This window comes from Talpa occidentalis, unplaced genomic scaffold, assembly GCF_014898055.3.
Source record: "Talpa occidentalis isolate TD23 unplaced genomic scaffold, MPIMG_talOcc4v2.1 talOcc4.13, whole genome shotgun sequence".
NCBI classification, from domain to species: Eukaryota; Metazoa; Chordata; class Mammalia; order Eulipotyphla; family Talpidae; genus Talpa; species Talpa occidentalis.
In genome coordinates this window covers 24,362,189-24,383,526 of record NW_023601322.1, presented here as the reverse complement: position 1 = coordinate 24,383,526, position 21,338 = coordinate 24,362,189, and the positions used below count along the sequence as shown (strand labels likewise).

Here is a 21,338-nt window from a genome sequence, read left to right as displayed (position 1 = left end):
TTTTAAGTCTTCTATAGTTCTTAAATTGGGCTGTAAATTCTTAGAACATAGGTTCAAGGGCTAACTTTTAAGGTGTAATAGTAATAGCCAGCATCTATTAAATTGCTACTGTGTGCCAAAGGTATTTTACATTCCACAACAACCCCCCAATGTATGTATTATTTTTATTGTTCTACAGATGAAGAAACATGAGTTACAAAGATTAAAGAACCTGTGCAGGAATCACAAAGCTTATATATGCTGCCTCTTGATATGCTCACATTTATGAGTTTGAGGAGAAGGCAGTCCGTTGAAGACATAGATAGGAGGATTATAGGGGAAATGTTTGCAGCATCATGCACATGCCTTAGCAGGAATTCTAAAATGCATTGGGGGCAGAATAGAGAACCATCAAGAAAATTACTATCTGCCAGAAAGCTATTATATAATTATGTGAAAATGAATGAATGGGTGAATATATTTTACACTCTCTTGAGATGGTCTTTAGCTACTTTGCTTAACTTGTTTTTCTGAAGCAATTGTATTTCCTTTAGTTTCTAAAGTAAGAATGAAAATACGGTTGCAGCTCATCTTAACTCTTCAACTTTTTCTCTTTATCTTTTATTGATGCCTTGGGAAATTCTTTGCAGATGAATCATATTCATTCCCCTTTATATTCATAACCAGAATGAGAGGGGAATTCTAATTTTGCTTTATCTTTGTGTGTTATTCTTTTCATCATAGCAAAAAAGGAAATATTCATCATCAGAAACATAGGTTTGTGAGTTTGTGTTTTATAAAATGATTGTGTTTTATAAAATGATTGAGTTAGTATCACAATATTCTGTTAAATGAAGAATAACCTTGGTCTCAGAAATTGCATCTTGAATGCAGCACAGTGTTGTCTAAAATTCACAGCAAGATATTGAATTAAACCTGTTAGAATGTATAGGTTCAAAAAGCATAGAATAGATTTACAGAGCCGAACTCCCTTAGATAGAAATGCTTGCAAGAAAAATTGTTTGTTTAAACAAGTAGTCACTTCCCACTGAAATTCAATTACTTCTAGATGTGTGCAAAAGAAATAAAATGCTCAAGTGATATAAAGTGTGTGACAAGTTTCATTTAACTAGTTGATTTCAAATTTTTGAAAGGTGGGTGATGAAACTTCAATTCTCAGGACATATTATAGGATTCTTATGATCACTCGAGCAGAGTGAACGATATTTTTTAATGTTTGGGAAGCCCTTTTCAGTAAACCAAATGTATTTTGGCCTTGAAGTGACCAAAGGAATTATTCACATAGCCACATTTGTATCTTTGTAATAATTTAAAGTGGGTTTTGTAGAAAACAAATGCTCCTGCACTCTTGTTCGGTAATTTATTTGCAGAAAGAAATTCTTCCAATGTCAGTTTCTCAGGAACTGTGATTTAGGTTATTTGGCACTTGGACCCTCAGGCTGAAAAGATTTCCTAGAGAGAAAGCAGTATCCAGAGAACAAATTGGTGGAAATTTGTTCTTACCAAGTTACACTTTGTATTTATCTTTAATTAGGTTTGGTTTTTCCATCTATTTGTTTCTAAGTGACTTGTTTAAGTATTTTGGATGAAAATCCTCTAGTTTAGGCTTGATGTACCTAAAAAGTTCATAGTTATAAAATTAATCCAACAAATCTTGCTAAACTTATGAACTATTTTTAAATCTATAGTCGTACTTGAGCATATAAGAAATCACTCATTTTGAGGAATTTAAAATTTGAATATCGTAACTTTTCAAATTCAGCTTTTAGCATGGTGACTACTTTTCTTATAAAATTGTTAATTAAAATTAACTGGCAATATCAATTTAATGCCTTTTGATTACACTTTTGGAGCCAAACAGTAGAAAGATTCAATATATAATGAAGGGTAATAATAATGCACTATTTCTTATGAGGCTTCTTATTAAGCTTCTTCTGAAGTACCAGCTGATTCAGTGATATCAGGACAGTCATCACAGTTGTCCCTTCTAACAAGAAGATGATGGTGGACTTTTTAGGAGAAGTGAATTCAGTTAGCAAGCATTTATCAACTTTTGCCCTATCATTAGTCAATTTCTGAACTATGAGGTATCATGCCCCTTTTCTTCATATGAATTAAAATTATTTTGGGGAAAAGATTATTTGTATGCAACCAAAATAGAGAAGTATAGCATTGATATAACTTTGGAAGAAAATAAATGTGTGCTATTATGTGAGGGATTTTAAAGTTTGAGCAAACATTGATGCTCATTTTTCAAGGGCAGAAAAGGCAGAGGAGACAGAAAAGTTTATATTTATGGTAATGAAATAGGAAATATGGAGTTAGATGTGATGAGCTTTAAATTCTATGCTCTGAAGTTTGACTTCACTGCCAGTAGGAAACCACCAAAGCAACAGAATGCATTTTAACAAGTGCTTTTTTTAAAGGGCGTAAGTTTGTTTTTTAATTGTAATCATTAAAGTTAAAATACAGTTTTAAAGAGAATGAGAATAATAGAAGACTTTGGTTTTTGGGTCACTTTATTTGAAACTTAATGTTTTTAATGTACTCTTCTTTCAGATTTCATTTTTTTTCCACTGAAATACTATTGTGTTATGACATGTTTCAGGTGTGCATCATTATAGATCAACATCTGTGTAGACTAAATTAAGTTCACCTCTAAAAGTCCAATTCTCTCCTTCACCATGCAAGGATCCCTTTTACCCAGTTTATCCACCCTCATTACCCCTTCCCAACAAGTGATATTTTAAAGAAAATTAGCAGTTGGATTGGAGCAGAGCTGAGAATAAAAAAGAGGCATAATTAGGAGACTCATCTACAGATTTTGAGGCCTAATTTTGGAGGACAAGGGAAGGAAAAGAAAATGTATAAAATGCTTTGGAGCCAATTCCCAGCATTTTCAGCATGAATGATAGTGTTAGGGGGAAAAGGATGTCTTATATCGGGGCTGCTCTGTAACAATAGGAGGCAAAGTGAGGAGATCTTTTCATTTTTGAGTGTTTTCCATTGAAATCAGAACAACACCTGTGATATTGTGCTATAAGAAATAAATGTTTGGTCCTCATCCCTTGTTTCTGACAGAGTTTAAATCCTAGTCCTTTTCTAAGTAGTAGGAGTGAGAGGAGCATCTTTTGTTATTCATGATAAGCCCTTTCAGCCTTTCTGGAGTTTATGTTAATGAAGTAACTCTGGGGGATGGGCCCTTTGTCAGAGTAGCAATCCTGTGCTTAGAGAATTGGAGCTTTCAGCCCCATCCATTGACCTGGGAAGAAGAAGGGTCCGAGGATGATTGAGTTAATCACCTGTGTCCAGTGATTTAATAAATCATACCTATGTAATGGATCCTCCATAAAAACCATAATGATGGAATGAACACATTCACATGACAAGAGAAAGTGGGCACTTTCCAATAGGTGTCCACACAGAATTAGGGAATTGTTTGTTGTCAAAAGTCTTGGTTTGAATAGGTCTCCTATTAACAGCAAAGTAGAAATTTTTAGTAATTGAGTTGCAGATGTTAATATATATACACATATGTGATACGTTTCATGTTTCATCTCTGAAGTAATAATGCTTGTGAGTCTAAGAAAAAGAATATAGTGAGGTGATTCTAAGATCAGAAAGAAAGTTAAAATAGTTATTGCTCTTAAAATAAAACAGGGTTTTAAGTGCAGTAATGTTAACGTTTAACCTTGGACACCACAACCTAAAGGTTGTTAAATAAAACGTAAATTATTAGGCTATAGGTGACTCAGCTAATAATTGATAGCACCAAGAATTAGGATTTAAACCCAAATACTCTGGCTCCAGATAACTATAGAAGCTCTAGTGATAAAGTATTATTTAAGTCCTGTACCTTTACTTAATATAAATCAACAAAGCATTTTTAAACAACTTGAGATTAAATATTGTCATTATTGCAATCTTCAAATTCTTATACTGTCTCATTCCTCTTTTCTCTGTTTCCTTCTTCATTCTACTACCTCTTGTTTACATTTGTTATATTGAGCTTTACAAAGTTGAGAAATTCTTTGTACAATGCCTTAAGTTCCTTAGTAGCACTGTGCTCTATAAATCTTACTAATAAATCTATAAATCTGAGAATTTGTGAGTTAGATTGCTTCAGTTAGTGAATTGAGTACATCAGCATGCTGCAAGATTTGCTTATAATAAGAACATACCCACACATTTCTATTAAGACAGTTTGATGTACTATGAAATGGAAAAGCTTTTGCTATAGTTATTTAAGAAGTATTGCTGTGTTGCCACATTCAACCCAGAACTTCATTCTGGGTTGAAATGAAAAATAAATGCATGGAATAAGTTAGGACAGTCTATGTTCTTAGATGGACAGGGGGGACAGTGTATTAAATGGCATATAGAAGGTGAGAGGAAATGGGTTGCTGTTTTGGGGAATACAGCCTCCAGTTGCAGATGTAAGAATGTTTACAAAAGTAGGTGGCAGGTAGAAGAGCATCATTTAAATAAAACCAATAAAGGAAGAGCTGAAAGTTGCTGGAGACTTCCTAGAAAAATTGAGTTTCTCAAAAGTTGACCTTAAGAAGATGACACTAATGGGCCTCCCCTGGTGGCACAGGCAGTTGAGTGCACCTCTGTGATGTTGTCCGCAGTCTGCAGCGCAGGTTCGAACCCGGCCGGCAACTGAAGAGACCCACATGGCGCAGCAGAACTCTCCTGTCTCGCCCGCTGCTCCCCTCAGCAGTGTATTTCAGTCAGTCTGCCTGTTCTGTTCCCTTCTGTCACTGGTGAATCCTCTCACTCTCCTGCATATCTGCCCTTTACCCCGGTTCTTGTATGCATGAATAAATAAATCTTTAAAAAAAATGACACTATTATTTTGCTAAAAAGCATAGGTTAACTTGGTTGAAGCATAGAAGGGCAATGAGAGTTAGTTTAATGAGAATTAAAAGTTTGGATTACGATGAGAGGTGTCAATAGAATGTTCTGAGAAAGAAGCCAGGGTTTTGTTATTATGTTTATTTATTTATTTCAAATTACAGTGACCATTGACCTAGTGCGCTTTATGGTAACCAACACAAGAAAAAGTACTTTGGGCTGGTCAACCACGGGTGAAGCTTGGAAACCATGTTGGGTGCCAAACTGTTACAGGGCAACCCCGATATAAAACGGGTTGCCTGGCTGTGGGTCCTCACCCGCGCACTTAAAAGGGACTTCTTAATATTCCACTACAGGCACACACAAAAAGTTAATAAACGGTTTATTTACAAGAGAATGGGAATTAAGGAAATGTACAACTCAGGGAGAATTAAATAGGGAAAGTCTTTAATGCATCCTACCCCATCCTCCCACCTGGAAATCCAAAGGCACTCTCAGAGCTGGCCGGACGCTGCGAGCTGGTGGAGGGCCAAAATGGGGGATACCCTCCAAAGCCCACGTGTCTGGCTTTATACCAAACCTGGCTACTTAACCCCACCCTCAGGTCCCAGCAACCTTCCCTTTGGTGGTGATGGGATTTGGAGTTCCCAATGTCTTTTGTCTTTGGTCTGGAGTGGGGGGTGGAGTCCACAAAGCCTGTATGGAATTAGCTTTAGGACATCCTTTTCACCCTAACAGAAACACCATACACTAAAATGGAAGTCTTCTTCAAATATTGGAAAGGCTGCCCTTGGGGGATAAATTTAGTCTCATTCTCTAGACAATTAAATTTACCAGTGGGAAGAAGTTACATGAAGACCATTTTGTCTTTTAGTTCATTATGTTTTCCCTGTCTGTAAACTTAAATGGTTACTTCGGAATTGGTCACAGGGATTACTTAGGTAAGTGTTATGTAAATATTGAGTGTTTTGGGGAAAGGAGTGTTACAAGGTAAATTTCTGCTGACAATTGGCGTTTGTGCTAACCATAGCTTTCAGGAGATTGTGTGAAATGCTTTGAAGAGAAGCTGAGTCTCTTAACTAGGAGAAGGCTGTGCCAAGCTCTAGATATGTAGTATAGGAAATACGCTAGGAAAATAACGGACAGGAATTGGAAATGGATTTAGTACATCGGTGTTGGGAGAGTAATAGCTCTAAAAGACATGGGCTTAGCTAATTAGGAAATGGTAATGCCTTAATGGCAACCATCTGCCTGAGAGAGTCAGTGGACCTGAGTTCTAGGTATAATTTGTCTACCATTTTCAAGTGATAAACAAGCCATTTAGCTTTGTTGAGACTATAATACAATTTGAGCATTGAATTAAATAATCTCTTAATTAAGTGAAATGAAGAATAAGGGATGGGCATGAATGTTCATTTTGTTATACTAGCTATACGTGTGTGCTTACTGTTTTGTTGATCATTTGGACATTTTCTTGCAACTTGATTAGTTTGATAATGAAAAGATTTTAGCTCAAGGGGTTAAGCAATGCACTGTGAAGCAATCTGCAGCCTCTGCAGCATGAATTGGATGCCCAGCCGGCCAGGGAGCAACCCACATGGCGCAGCGGACCTCTCCTGTCTCACCCACTGCTATCCTCAGCAGTGTATTTCAGCCAGTCTGCCTGTTCTGTTCCCCACTCTCTCTGGTGAATCCTCTCACTCCCCACATCTCTGGCATGTACCCTAGCTCTTGTATGCATAAATAAATAAATATTTAAAAAAATGATTAAAAAAGATTTTAGCTCAGTAGAATAGGAATTTAAAATTTTAAAGTTATCTTTATTAAAGATATTAATTCATAGAGAAATAGAAGAAGAGAAAGTCTTGATTCAACTGGGAAAGTGTTGCTAGTAGATAGACCTAGCAATAGATTGCTTTTTATGAATAACTGGATGTACCATAAAAGGGCATTTATTATGAATGCAGCCATGACTGATAGATTCCAAGGTAATTGACCTAACAGTCCTGTGAAAACTTCCGTATGCTACCTCTTTACTGAGGTAAGGTTACAAAAAGATGCTATAAGCATCTAGCTAAATCATAGAATATTTGCTGCTGCTTTATATTTATCTATTTTTGTGTATGTTTCTGTTTTATATTTTTAAATGCTTACTTTTCTGTGTGTGAGAAACATGCATATGCATTTTTTTTTTTTTTTAAGATTTATTTATTTATTTATTTATACAAGCACTGGGTACAGTCAGAAGTACGGGAGGGTGAGAGAATTCACCAGAGCCGGAGCAGGGAGCAGAGCAGGCAGAAGGACCGAAGTACACTGCTGAGGGGAGCAGCGGGCGGCAGGAGAGGTCTGCGCGCCATGTGGGACCCTCGCACTGCAGCCGGGGATCGAACCGGCGCTGCAGAGGCTGCGGGCAGCTTCACAACCCAGTGCTCAACTGCTGCGCCACCGGGGAGGCCCGCATATGCATTTTAATTTGAGTCCTCATGTGCCTCATGTAGCTAGGAAACCTTCAGTGACTGGGGGTGGGGGTAGGGGGTGTGTTTGAGAGTGGAATTGGTGTTGGGAATTCTACCCTTGCTTGGCTTCATGCTCTTTTATTCATTGACTTGCTGTATTCTATGTCACATATTCATCTTGTAAAATCTTGTCTCTCAAGAATCTGCGTGAGACATACCTTTACTATTTCTGTGTATTGAGGGCTGCAATATTTTAAAAAAACAAAAGCCAAATGAAGGAAAAACAATGGAAATTTAAAAAATTCATAGTTCTCTGCAAGTGATTTGACCTGAAAAAAAAATTACAGGAAACATACCCTTTTTTCCCCCATCATGCAGTGCTTTTCTAAGATCATACGTATAACTTTATTTAGTGTTTACAGGAGTCAGTCACTCACTCTGTGACTCTGTTGTCAGGACCAAGTAGAACTCTGTCCAGTCACCCTTGACCTTCCCTGCTTCAGGTAATAGGTCTGTTTCTAATTTTAAAATTTTTTTCTGATTTTAGGCTTTGACAAAATTCTTGAAATGTGTTAATTGGGATCTACCTCAAGAGGCCAAACAAGCATTGGAACTTCTGGGAAAATGGAAGCCAATGGATGTAGAGGATTCCTTGGAATTGTTATCATCTCATTATACAAATCCAACAGTGAGGCGTTATGCTGTTGCCCGGTTACGTCAGGCAGATGATGAGGTTATATCATTGTTCATTACTCCTCTTTGCATGCATTTTGAACTGGAGCCTGATTATAGACTCTGTGTTTGTATCTGTTTTTTATCTGTGTGGGGGAGGGGGGTGGAGAGAGGAACTTTAGAAAGGAAGAGGATATACTAGATGTGTTTTCACAAGTAAAATTAAAATATTCCTCCAAGGACTCCTCTGTGAAATGAAAATTTACTTCCTGATCTCTTACGTGATAGGACAATCTCTCCCAGGACATTTACCTGGCAGCAGAGCTTGTATTGCTCTGTCTAGAAAAAGGAATTCTAATGAAAAATGGTTTAATGCAGCACCAGCTAGGGAATAATTCAGATCCCCTCTATCAGTCAGTATACAATGAGCCACATTTAATTGTAGCCTTGAAAAGCCCTTGGGGCCTTTAAAGCATAGAGATGCATGGTCATCTTATTCTCCTCCAAACTCCTTTAAACTCTCAGCTGCTGACAATTATGAGTATATGTAGATTTTTGTGAAGGTGGCTTTGAATCCTCTGGAAAGCAAAGACAGCAAACTGTGCTGATAATTTACATACATATAAGCCCACTGGGGATGAAGGAATACTCTTTGTTGACACACTGCATTGCTTGGTTTTGAATTTTAGTAATTCCTAGTGAGGTAGACTAATTCGGAATTTGTTCTTATTAATTTTTATGGGGTGACCATTTTCTCCAACATAATCTGTGTAGCCTATAAGGCTTATGGAATATGACAGGACTTTTCTCAAGCCTCAGTATATATAGAAATGCTGATCCCATCAAAACTATTTATCAAAAAATTATTAAAAAATACATTGTTTTGAATTTGTAGTGGTATATGAATTTCAAGATGGAAAATACAGCAGTTATGAAAGATTGTGTGCACTTTTTTGTAGTAAAATTTAATCACTAAATAGTATAGTGAATGCTCACGTCTTTGGCAGCAGTGAAGATACAGCCAATCTTGTTTCATTTATAACACCACTTAGTCTCTCCTCTCCATTGCTTATTGTCCACAGGTTATTTTGAGACAAATTTCAGGTTTTGTCAAATTTTAATAGACAGGCTGTTTGTCATTTTTTAATTTAAAAAACAGTTCTAAGAGCTATGATTCAGTTACTGTCATCTTCATTGTCTTTACTGTATCAGAGATAAAAAAAATTTGCAATATTTATTTGAAATGTTAAAATATGTATTTTGAAATTTAGAAATTTCACTTCAGTCATTAATTCTTTGTTTGACTTGAGCCATAGAATTTATTTATTTATTTATTTATTTATTTATTCATAGAATTTAGATAAGAGCCTTTGGGTTGTAGTCAAGATAGCACCTGGATATGGGTTCAGAAGTTAAATAGAAAATTTGTAAATCAGCATTTTTGACTGCCTGACTTCACTCTTCTCATTAGTTTAGAGGCTAAGTGTTTGCTTGTTTCTGGATTTCTTTTAGTTCTTGCTGACACAGATATTTCTAGATCATTTCATCATTTTTGTTAATGAGCTCAAGGATAACAATAGAAACATTGTATGCATTCTAAACTGTTAAATATGGTTCACCTGTTGATTGTCAGGTTTGTTTGTTTTGTTTTTTTTTTAGGTTTCAGAGAGAGAGAGAGCATGTAAATAGTGCAGTGGTTATGTTATCTCATGATTTCCCATTCTCTGAACTTCATCAGTAATGAACTGCATCTACTAAACTAAAAATCAAAATCTTTTAATTGTTCTTATTGTTGCTCAGGTATATATCAAGATCTGAATTTCAGCTTTTCTTTCTCTGACTCTATGTACTTTGTTAACATGATATATTCTCACCCAGTTTCCTATCTAAAAAATAGTTACACATTGGGTCTCCGCGGTGGCGCAGCGGTTGAGCGCTGGGTTGCGAAGCTGCCCGTAGCCTCTGCAGCGCCGGTTTGATCCCCGGCCGCCGGTGAGGGTCCCACATGGCGCGCAGACCTCTCCTGCTGCCCGCTACTCCCCTCAGCAGTGTTCGTTGGTCCTTCTGCCTGTTCTGCTCCTCGCTCTAGCTCTGGTGAATTCTCTCACCCTCCTGCGCTTCTGACTGTACCCAGTGCTTGTATAAGTAAATAAATCTTAAAAAAAAAAATAGTTACATAGCTACTTTTGTCACTTGATAGTAAAGAAGAAAAATATATGCGGAACAAAATTTTGAACTTTGTGTTCACACAATTACAGAAATAAATGTAATTAGACAATTACATTTATATGATGTAGATTCATACTAAAATCATTCATGTTGTATGAAATTCCTAATTGACAAAATGCCGTTGCTTTTCCTTTATCTGTGGTTTTATAAATTTTCAATGTTTTTTGGTATTGCCAAAGACAGTAGAATCATGTAATCATAGCATAGTACATTAAAAGCCACTTTGTCTAAATAATATCTTGGCTAACTGAAAAACTTGATTAAAAAAATCATGTCCTATGTGTGAACAGTTAGTCCAATTTCTTGAAGTACCATAAACTCTCCAGGTAGCCAGGTCTTTTTTTATGTTATGCTTTATTGTCCTCGAGGACTCTTTCCCCCGTTATCATTAAAGCTGCTAGTATAGACCATATCACTTCTGGAAACATTGGCAATATTCATAATGATGTTAAGGACATGTTGAATCTGTAAAAATATAAAATAATTGAAATTCTTAATTAGAATTGTTGACACCTATAGACCTACCTTATTACTTTTGAATAGCAGCAAATATTTTACTGTAAGTTCATTATAATTTAAGAAGTCAGCCTTTTCACTGGCAGCTACTTACAATCTTTTGCTAAAACTTTATTTCTAGCGATAGACTAGTGTATGTATTTTTTTCATGATCTTGAATAAATAACTTGCATTAGTATGTTAGGAAAAAAATTGTATTTTATATTTTACTGATAATACTCTACAAAGTTTATATTTTTGCGTTGATAACATACTTTCAAAAATTATAATAGCTTCATATTAAATTTATGATTGGACAAACCCCTCCCTTTTTGCTTTTTTACAATTTTTTTTTTTTTTTTAAGATTTAGTTTATTTTTACAAGCACCAGGGTCCAGGCCACATGCGTGGGAGGGTGAGAGGATTCACCAGAGACAGAGCGGGAAACAGAACAGGCATATCTACTGAAACACACTGCTGAGGGGAGCAATGGGCGAGACAGGAGAGGTCTGCCGCACCATGTGGGTTGCTCCGAGGTCTGCGGGGATCGGACTGGCACTGCAGAGGCTGTGGACAGCTTCATAGCACTGTGCTAAACCGCCTGCGGCACAAGGGAGGCCCCTTTTTTACAGTTTTTAAAATAACTTTTGTACATTCTTTACAGGAATTTTAGAACAATATTATCAATTTCTTAAAACTCCAACAGAATTTTAAGTGAATTACATTAAATTTATATATTGGGGAAAGTTGACATCTTTGTGATATTAAATCTTCCTTCCTTCCTGAAGGCATGATTTTTTTTTTATTAAAGTTGCAGTTTTATAAAAATTCTTAAATGTCTTTTAAATATTTTTTTTTCCATAATTATATTGATAATATCATGAACTACCCCATTTCTGTTTTGTAAAACAAATGTTTTATAGTTTCAATAGTCAAATGGAAGACGGTATTTTTGTCTTAATATTTATAGTTTACCAGTCACTTTCATGTTTTCTTTTATTAGTTCTAATAGACTTTAGGTAGGTTCTGCTCTTTTGTAGGCATAACATTATATGATCTGAAAAACATCAGCTTATATTTTTACCATAGATCCACGAAAACAGATGAAATCTTGTGAGATTTTTCTAATATTATACAAGCTATACACTTGTAAAAATAAATCTTAATCTTTAATGCCTTTCTGAATTTAAGTTTAATTGCTAAATTTAAAGCCATATTTCTTTCTATCCTGTGGCTCAAAAGGAGTGAGAAATGCTCCACTAGAATTGAAAGAGGAAGTGGCTTTTGAGATAGCACTGAAGGAAAATTGGAATTTTTGTAGTTGTTCATTAGTTTACATTCCAAGAAGCGAAAGCAGTATGTGCCAAGTCGAAGAGGTTAAAAATACAGGAAATAGAGAAGTTATTTCTCTTTAACAGGAGTGTAAATGTACATGGCTCTCCAGGAGGCAAGAACAGAACCCATGTCTCTAACAATGTATGCCTAAATAAGAGTTACTCTTAATTCAATAAGAAATGGGACGCTAGGAAGTCATACTGACATAGGACTTCACATGTATACTCTGAAGCATTAGAATTAACTTGTTCTTGAGAAAAATGATGATTGCTACCTAGATACTATTTCACAGCTCAGGAAATTTTTACTGAATTGCCTGAAAAATAAACTTGATTTTTGTTTGTTTGTTTTATTTGTATGCTTATGTCCTTCATGATTGGAGGAACTTTTAAGATTGTGACTAGGTAACAAATAGACTTTGTACTTTCTATTAAAATTAATTCATTTTCAGGGCCTCCCTGGTGGCGCAGTGGTTGAGCGCTGGGTTGCGAAGCTGCCCACAGCCTCTGCAGCGCCGGTTCGATCCCCGGCTGCTCCCTGGCCACCGGAGGAGGGTCCCACATGGCGCGCAGACCTCTCCTGCCGCCTGCTGCTCCCCTCAGCGGTGTACTTCGGTCCTTCTGCCTGCTCTGCTCCCCGCTCTGACTCTGTTGAATTCTCTCACCCTCCCGCGCTTCTGACTGTACCCAGTGCTTGCACAAATAAATAAATAAATAAACAAACAAATAAATCTTTAAAAAAAAATAAAATAAGTTAGATTTCATACAAATAAAGGAAAGTGTTGTTTGAATGTTGAATACCAGATTACCAATAAATCAGATAGTGATGAGTGAGTTAAAAAGAGGAACATTTTCTTCAGATATGCCCCTTCTTGAGGAATTTTTTTTTTTTAAAGATTTATTTATTTATTTATACAAGCACTGGGTACAGTCAGAAGCGCAGGAGGGTGAGAGAATTCACCAGAGCCAGAGCGGGGAGTAGAACAGGCAGAAGGACCGAAGCGCACTGCTGAGGGGAGCAGTGGGTGACAGGAGAGGTCTGCGTGCCATGTGGGACCCTCCTCCTGTGGCCGGGGAGCAGCCGGGGATCGAACCGGCGCTGCAGAGGCTGCGGGCAGCTTCGCAATCCAGCGCTCAACTGCTGCGCCACCAGGGAGGCCCATTGAGGAATTTAATAACAATATATAGCCTTTTTTAATTTCACTTGCTCTTTTCTGTAAATGGGAAAACACAGTGATGATACATTCAGCAGCATTTCCGGAGTAATGAAAGCTAGCAGTGAAACTGAATTACTTAGACTGCTCAAGAAGGATACCTGTCATTAAATATACTAATCAATTTTCTGTTATGCAATATACTTTTTTCCCTTTGAAAATGAATGTAAGCTCACATATAGATCTTGAATGCCATAAATCTCAAAAAAATAGAAAATAGAGTGTTTATTGTCCCAATTGAAAAATGATTTTTAGAAACAAGCAGTATAGAGAAGCTTTAATATAGTCACTTGATTGTTAGATTGTTAGTAGTTAATTTGGTATTTAAGAATAAATTATGTTTAATCACATTTCATTGTTTTTCTAATATTAGTTTATTTTTGTTTGTTTTTCCAGGATTTATTGATGTACCTATTACAGCTCGTCCAAGCTCTTAAATATGAAAATTTTGATGACATAAAAAATGGATTAGAACCTACAAAGAAAGATAGCCAGGGTTCAACTTCAGAGAGTGTGTCAAATTCTGGAGTAAATTCTGCAGAAATAGATAGGTGAATATCCAGAGACTTTTTCAATCTGATAGTTACCTGCCCCTGCTTTCAAACTGTCTTTTTTTTTTTTTTTGCTAGATTTCCCAACCTTACTTGCTACTACATTTGAAATTTTACCAATGAATAGGGCATATATACTCACAGAGTGCTAATTACTGTATTTATAGAGTACTGTTTTGCGGTACTGATTACAGAGTCAGAATACTTGAGTTAAAATCTTGACGCTGTCATTTAACTTAACTCTGCCAAGTTAACTGTGTCAACTTGTGTTAAGGTAAAAATACTTCCTATGGCTTCAGTTTCTCATCTTAAAAATGGGAATATAGCAATTGTAACTAATCTTTAAAGGTTGTCAAAAGATAAGATGAGCTAATACACATAAAACTTTTAGAAAAGTGTTACAATAGAGCTCCAAATGTTTTAGGTACAAGTATGTTCACACAAAAATAAAATGAAGAGTAGGACATGTTGTTGAACATAATATTTTATTGAAAAGTTATAGTTTACATTGAGAAGAAGTTAATAGCTTAGAATTTTCTATCTTGTGAAAGATAGAGTTAATCCAAAGCCCATGTTCTTTCTACTTAACATGTTATAACTCACAAAATCTTAAAATTTGAAATAATAGGAACCTTTGGATGAGACATCCGAGGCTTAGTGATATAAAATGTTTGGGAACGCCATGAGATTTGTTAATAACAATAGAACGAGTTTGAGAATTCAGATTCCCTGATTCAGTCCATTTATTTCAGTATCACATAAACCAAGAGCGTAGGTCTGAAGCTTTCTTTATAGTTATGATAATGCTATTTTTTTATCTTTTCTGTTTCATTTGGAGGTGAACTGAAAAACAGAAAAACACATTTTTCTTTCCTAGGCTATTACGCATTTTTCTGTTTTTAAGAGACCCCATTTTCTTTAGCTGTGCATTGGAGACCTGCAGTCACTACTCATGCTTATTTGCCTTCCTTCTTATTTATGCCACCTAGAATGTTTTATTAGAAGTCTATTTAAGATTTTATGACAGGGTAGAAGCTATAACCTGATACTTTCCAAATACAGCCTGTAATTTGTATGTTTTTTAAAAAGATGAAAAGAAGTAGCGTGGTCTTGTGGCCAAACATGTTTGGAAATTGGTTTAAAGTAAAATGGGCTTTAAAAACAAAACTGTAGTACTCATCAAAACTTTAATACTCAAACTACACATAAATTTCCAGTAGGCTGTTACTCATTATTTGACCATGGAACCTCTTTTTCCAGAGCATAATGTAACTCTAGTGTTATATAGAAGTGATCCTTTGGCCAGACGGAGTTGAGGTAAAATAAGATGAAAAAATATGTATCTTCTCTTATAGACAGATTATGTTGCACATTAGTCATATCTCATTATTTTTTTTCAGCTCCCAAATTATAACCAGCCCTCTTCCTCCCATATCGTCTCCTCCTCCTGCAACCAAAACTAAAGAAGGTTCAGATGGTGAAAATCTGGAAGTGAGTACAAAGTTTTTCAAGTTTCCTACAGGAGATGTCCTCCCAGATACACATTTAATGTTGGTCTTTGAAACACTTGTTTTGATTAATAAACTAAATATTGCAGCTTTATTAAATAACTTGTTTTATTATGCATGTTTATGACTTTTCTTCTCAGCAAAAAGTGCCAGGTAATCCTCACTTCAGGGCATTTTATTGGTGCTTTGAGCATATAAATGAATTTGCATGCAATGTGAAGATAAACTGGGTTTAAATTTTTTATTAAAGAAACATGGAATATTTATTGTTAACATTTATGAACATCACTGTAGTCTTTGGTGTTTGTAATTACATTTTAGAAATGTATGGCTAATGATAGGGATAATGTGCTAAAGCAGCTATTTTTACCTTATACAGAAAATTAATATAAAACAAATTAGACTAAGCTTAGAGGTGAAACACACTTGTTTGACTAATGCTGCTATGAAGGGTACCTTGAGAAGTATATTGCGGAAGTTGATCTAGTATATGTTGTTGGATTTCTTCTCAAAAGTCTCACTGAAGAATCATATTCCTGATGTCAAAAACTTCATGTCAAAAATACATGCTTTAATATTAGAAAGTTCAGTTGATTTTTAAAATACATATATATATATATATATATATATTGCCTTTAGTAACATTTTAGGAGTTAATATTGATGAATGGATGACTTTTATTTTAGTTCTTTGCTATAAACCAAAGTTTGACTGTCTGCCTCCCTCTTAATTATAAACAGAAAATACTGAAAAGAGAGTTTCAATCAGAGGACCATAGAGTCTTTAAGGGAGCACTTTAAAGAATCCTTCAGCTGCACTTTTAATTATTTGGCCTTTTCATGGCTAATGTGTTGATCAGTAATTCATTCATTCATACATATTTTCTGAGCTCTTACTGTATGCCAAAATGATTGTAGGTTCTGGGGATGATACAACAGAGAACAAAACAATCAATGTATTTGTCTCTGAAGCATACATTCTACTATTTGATATTATAGTCAATGGTATTTATATGTTATTAAAGATAGGTTGATATCTATTTTCTGTAGAGAAAAATAAAACAGAAAAGGGCCATAGAGAATGTTCAAATGGGTACAGTATCTGTAATTTTGGAAAGATTGATCAGGGAAGGTCTCCCTGGAGAAAGAAATGTATTTTAAAGATGAAGCAGTTGCGGAAACAGCCATGTGGTGACCTGAGAGAAAAGCATTTCAGGCAAAACATAATAGTAAGTATGGATCAGAGCTTGCTGGGTTTGAGGAACAACAGAGACCAAAAAAGCATAGCAGAAGCATGAATCAGAGAGAGCAAAAGATCCCTTGTATGGACCTTGTAAAACCACAATATCAAGTAACTTTTACTTGGAAGCTATTGAAATAATTCAGATGAGGCTTGGTGGTGAGTATGGTACGAGTTGAAGATTGTGTGAAGTGATTGGATTCTGAAAGATATGTCCAGAATTTAGTTTTACACAGTATTTATCACTCAAAACTTTTAAGCTAAAGAAAATAAATAGTTTTTATATATTTCTGATTTTTTTAATGACTGAAGAAACTATGTTGTTACTCAACAATTAACCATTTTTACCTTTCATTAGCTGAATAGTTCCTTAACGTGTTCATGTAACTCAAACACTCCCAGAAAGCAGTAGAATCTTTTCGAGTAATGGCTCCCTTCCCTTTCTCCTGCCCCCAGTAGAGTAGACTACTGTACAAGCAGTCCTCACCTTTGTGCTATCCCGAAACAATTAAGAGTCTACTGCATATCAAGCTGACTTCCAATGAAGCTAGAGTCCCTTTCTTCTTACTGCTATTTGAGATACCAATATCCTTGTCTCCACACTGACACCCGAGGAGCATCTTGTTTTCTTCCCCATTCCTTTGCCTATTTGTCTTGGAGTTTCAGGAAGCCATTGTGTTTGTTTGGGTCAGGTGATGGATTCTCTCCATCATCATCTCTCTCTGCTCCTCTTCTAGACTACTGTGAAAGTATCTTAACTGATTCTCAGGCCTACACTTTTCAGAGCAACTGGAGTCATTTTCATGAATGTCAATAAGATTATCTCACTCTCCTAAGATCTTTTGTTAAGCATTTACTTTTTTTTATTTTTATAGTATATAATCTCTAACTTTATATGAAAAGCACCAAATAAATGTTATTTTATGTTACATATTATATGGACATCATATATTACACTGTATATTTTTACACATAAGTCGACAAGTGAGTTTGATATTGATTAAAACACCCTGGAATCGGAAACACTACTCTCTCCCCCCACCATACACACATATACACAGTCTTGAAGTCTAAAAAATTAGTGAATCCAGATAAGTTATATATTTTTTATAATTAGGAAAACATTATCCAATGCAACATCCTATCAAACAATAGCCTGATAGCAAATTAATGATCTCTTTAGACACTTATAAGTAAAAAAAAAAAAAAAGCATTGTTGATTTTAAAATAAGATCCATATTCAATACTGTGGCCTTAAGGTCTTGCATAGGGCCTCCCTGGTGGCACAAGGGGTTAAGAAGCAACCTATGAAGCTGTCTGCAGCCACTGCAGCACAAGTTCTATCCCCAGCCAGGGAGCTACCCACATGGCACAGCAGACCTCCCCTGACTCACCCGTTGCTCCCCTCAGCAGTGTATTTTGGTCAGTCTGCCTGTTCTGTTCCCCACTCTGTCTCTGGTGAATCTTCTCACCCTTCACACCTCTGGCATGTGCCCCAGCTCTTGTATGCATAAATAAATAAATCTTTAATTTTTTTTTAAAGATTTTATTTATGCATACAAGAACTGGGGTACAGGCCAGAGATGCGGGTGTTGAGATGATTCACCATTGACAGAGCAGGGAACAGAACAGGCAGACAGACCGAAATACACTGCTGAGGGGAGCAGCGGGCGAGTCAGGAGAGGTCTGCTGCGCCACGTGGGTTTCTCTCTGGCTAGCCAGGGATCGAACTTATGCTGCAGAGACTGCGGATTGCTTCATAGTGCGGTGCTTAACCCCTTGTGCCACCAGGGAGGCCCTAAATAAATCTTAAAAAAAAAACAAAACAAAAACAAGGTCTTGCATAATTTGGCTGTTGTCTTCCTTTACAGCTTTTTTTGCTTTAGTGTTCCTATACATTTAATTTTTTTCCTTCAATAGTCTCACAGGTGATCTTTTGTATAGAGTATCATTTCACTCTTTTCTGAATATCTTGTTACTGTCTTTTCTGACCTCCCAATCTAAAATTTTTTGACTGTTTTCCAAATTTATTATTTTAAAATCTATTTTTTAATTGAGGTAACACTGGTTTACAACATTGTTTATGATTTTAGGAGATCTCCCCAGTCAGGTGTTGTTACCACACCATACCCTTCATCAAGACATCCATATTCTTCCACCATAATCCATTGTGCTCTTTCACTTCCCCTCTTCCCCTCTGGTAATCTCATTTCTGTGGTAGGTTCTAATTAGTTTGGCTTTATCTGACCCTCTGTTTTGTTTCTCTGTATTCCACATGTAAGTGAAACCATGCTGAATTTGTCTTTTGCCTTCTGACTTTATTTCACTTAGCATAACCCCCTCTAGTTCCATCCATTGTTGTCACAATAGCAAGAGTTTGTCTTTATTAATAGCTAAGCAGTATTTCATTGACAAATACCACATCTGACAAATCTACTCATTTGTCTCTGGGCACTGAGGTTGTGTCCATTGGTTGCCTATTGTAAGTAGTACTGCAATGCATATAGAGAAGTGCTTATATCCCTTTGAATTAGTGCTCTTGCATTCTTCAGGAGATGCATATAGTGGGATTGCTGGATCATATGGTAGATTTATTTTTAATATTTTGAGAAATCTCCACACTGCTATCCATAGTGTAGGTCAGTCTACATTTCCATCAGCAGTGTACAAGAGTTCCTTTTTCTCTGCATGTTCACTAACACTTGTTTCTAGTCTTTTTGGTACCTCCCACAGGTTTGAGGTGATTTGCATTTACCGCAAATGAAGAACATTTTTCCATGTGTCTATTGGTCATCTGTATGTGTTATTTGGACAAGTGCGTATATAGTTCTGATGCTTATTTTTTTTAAACTTTTTTTTTAAAGATTTATTTATTTATGCATACAAGAACTGGGGTACAGGTCAGGAGTGTGGGGGTAAGAGGATTCACCAGAGACAGAGTTGGGGAACAAAACAGGCAGATCAACTGAAATACACTGCTGAGGGAAGCAGCAGGCAAGACAGGAGAGGTCTGCTGTGCTATGTGGGTATCTCCCTGGCCAGGGATTGAACTCATGCTGCAATGGCTTGCTTATAGCTTCATAGGTTGTGTCTTAACCATTGTGCCACCAGGGAGGCACCTGATGCCCATTTTTTTGATTGATTCATTTGTTTTCCTTTTGTTGTGTTGTATGAGTTCTTTGTAGATCTTGGATATCCACCCCTTGTCAGATGTATGTGGTATAAATATTTTCTCCTGTTCTAGTAAGCCTGTGATTATTTCTTTAATGTCTGTCTTCTCTACTACCTGTAGTGCTCAGGGGAACAAGGTACTCTGCAAATCACATTATCTTTCCTTTTTCAGATATTTCCTGTTATAGAATAAATATTGGGTGAATGGATGGGAGTTATAGATGGATGGATTAAAATCTGGTCTGTGACAAATATATATGGTTTAAAATTGATAGGCAAATTTAGACTCTTATTTCCTCCTTGTTAATACTAGATGGTAATATAATACATATACATTTCTTCCCTTTTTTTCAGCAAGATCTCTGTACCTTCTTGATATCAAGAGCCTGTAAAAACTCCACACTGGCTAATTATTTATACTGGTATGTGACATTTTCTGTATATTCTCTTATCAAGCCTTAGAACTATTTTTCACACTTTTAAATATAAAGGCAGTTTAAAATAAGATGTGCAATCCTCAAAAGCCTAAGTGCAGTATTTATATCAAGCTATATTCCTTTCCTGTTAAGCTAATGGAAATGCTTCTTAGCATTACTGTTGCTCTACCTTTCACTAACTTTTCAGGATCTCAGGTAAAACTGAGTAAGGTAATGATTTTTTTTTAGTTCGATGTCAATTTTTCTTTTATTCTTTTTAGGTAGTATAACTGTGATACTTCCCAGTCATTCAGGTGTGTATTTTCACCTGATTTACCAAAACTTTGGAATTGTGCAAAAATAAGATTTTAGAATTTGAAGTTACTTATAGATTATGAAAGTGAGGCAGAAACATGGTGTTTCTGAATCTGACAGAACCCAAACTTGAATTAGATTATTTCTCTAGCAATTTGCCATTTACAGAGTTCTTTCACTGATCTTTTCTTATTTGTTTCTGTAACAGTAGAATAGGACAAGTATAAATATTTATATTTTACATCTGAACAGATGATTCCTGATTGAGTTGAAGGAAAGGAGAAGCTAAGGCAGAGAGACTAACTGGATTCCTGAGATAAGACAGTGAGGCATCACTCCCTTTATCTGTCACAGGATTCTAAAGTGTAAAGGACAAGTACCTTAAGCTACAATGAGAATTATATTGGTTTAATAAAAGAAAACACTGGGGCCTTATCTAGTTTTTACAGGGCAAATAAAGGGCAAAGCCAGCTGGGTAAGGGCCACCTGAAATCTTCTGTGTTGTACTTTTGAGGGAATGCTTTTGCAGCTTCTTGGTGTAGTTAATTATTTTTCTCTATAGAAATTATCTCTGAGCTAATCTTATTGCTCGGTTTACTGAGTTTACTTGAGAGGTACAAATTAATATAGACCCATTCTGAAAGCTCATTATTTTTGAAGAATAATGAGGTATTTTTCTTCCCGTGAAGAAATTAAATAAAAATAGTATCTTGTCTTAGACTGTTTGAAAAAAACTGTCGTGTAGCTCAAATCAAGCCTAATTATGTTCTCCAACTCCCCAAACATACTGTTGTTCTGGTTACTACCCCTGTAACTAAAGAAATAAATAACTGTATCAGAGGCCTCTTTAACAAACATAGGTATCCATTACTTACACA

The 21,338-nt window shown here is 36.0% G+C and overlaps 1 protein-coding gene across 1 annotated transcript in view; it reads left to right on the top strand.

The window, feature by feature from the left end:
• Nucleotides 1-21,338, top strand: part of PIK3C3 (phosphatidylinositol 3-kinase catalytic subunit type 3) — a 124,381-nt gene that overhangs the window by 34,120 nt on the left and 68,923 nt on the right. Inside the window, exons 10-13 of the mRNA XM_037508597.2 lie at nucleotides 7,864-8,049; nucleotides 13,657-13,811; nucleotides 15,212-15,302; nucleotides 20,084-20,151. Coding sequence (XP_037364494.1) covers nucleotides 7,864-8,049; nucleotides 13,657-13,811; nucleotides 15,212-15,302; nucleotides 20,084-20,151 — 500 coding nt within the window. The remainder of the gene's footprint in view (nucleotides 1-7,863; nucleotides 8,050-13,656; nucleotides 13,812-15,211; nucleotides 15,303-20,083; nucleotides 20,152-21,338) is intronic.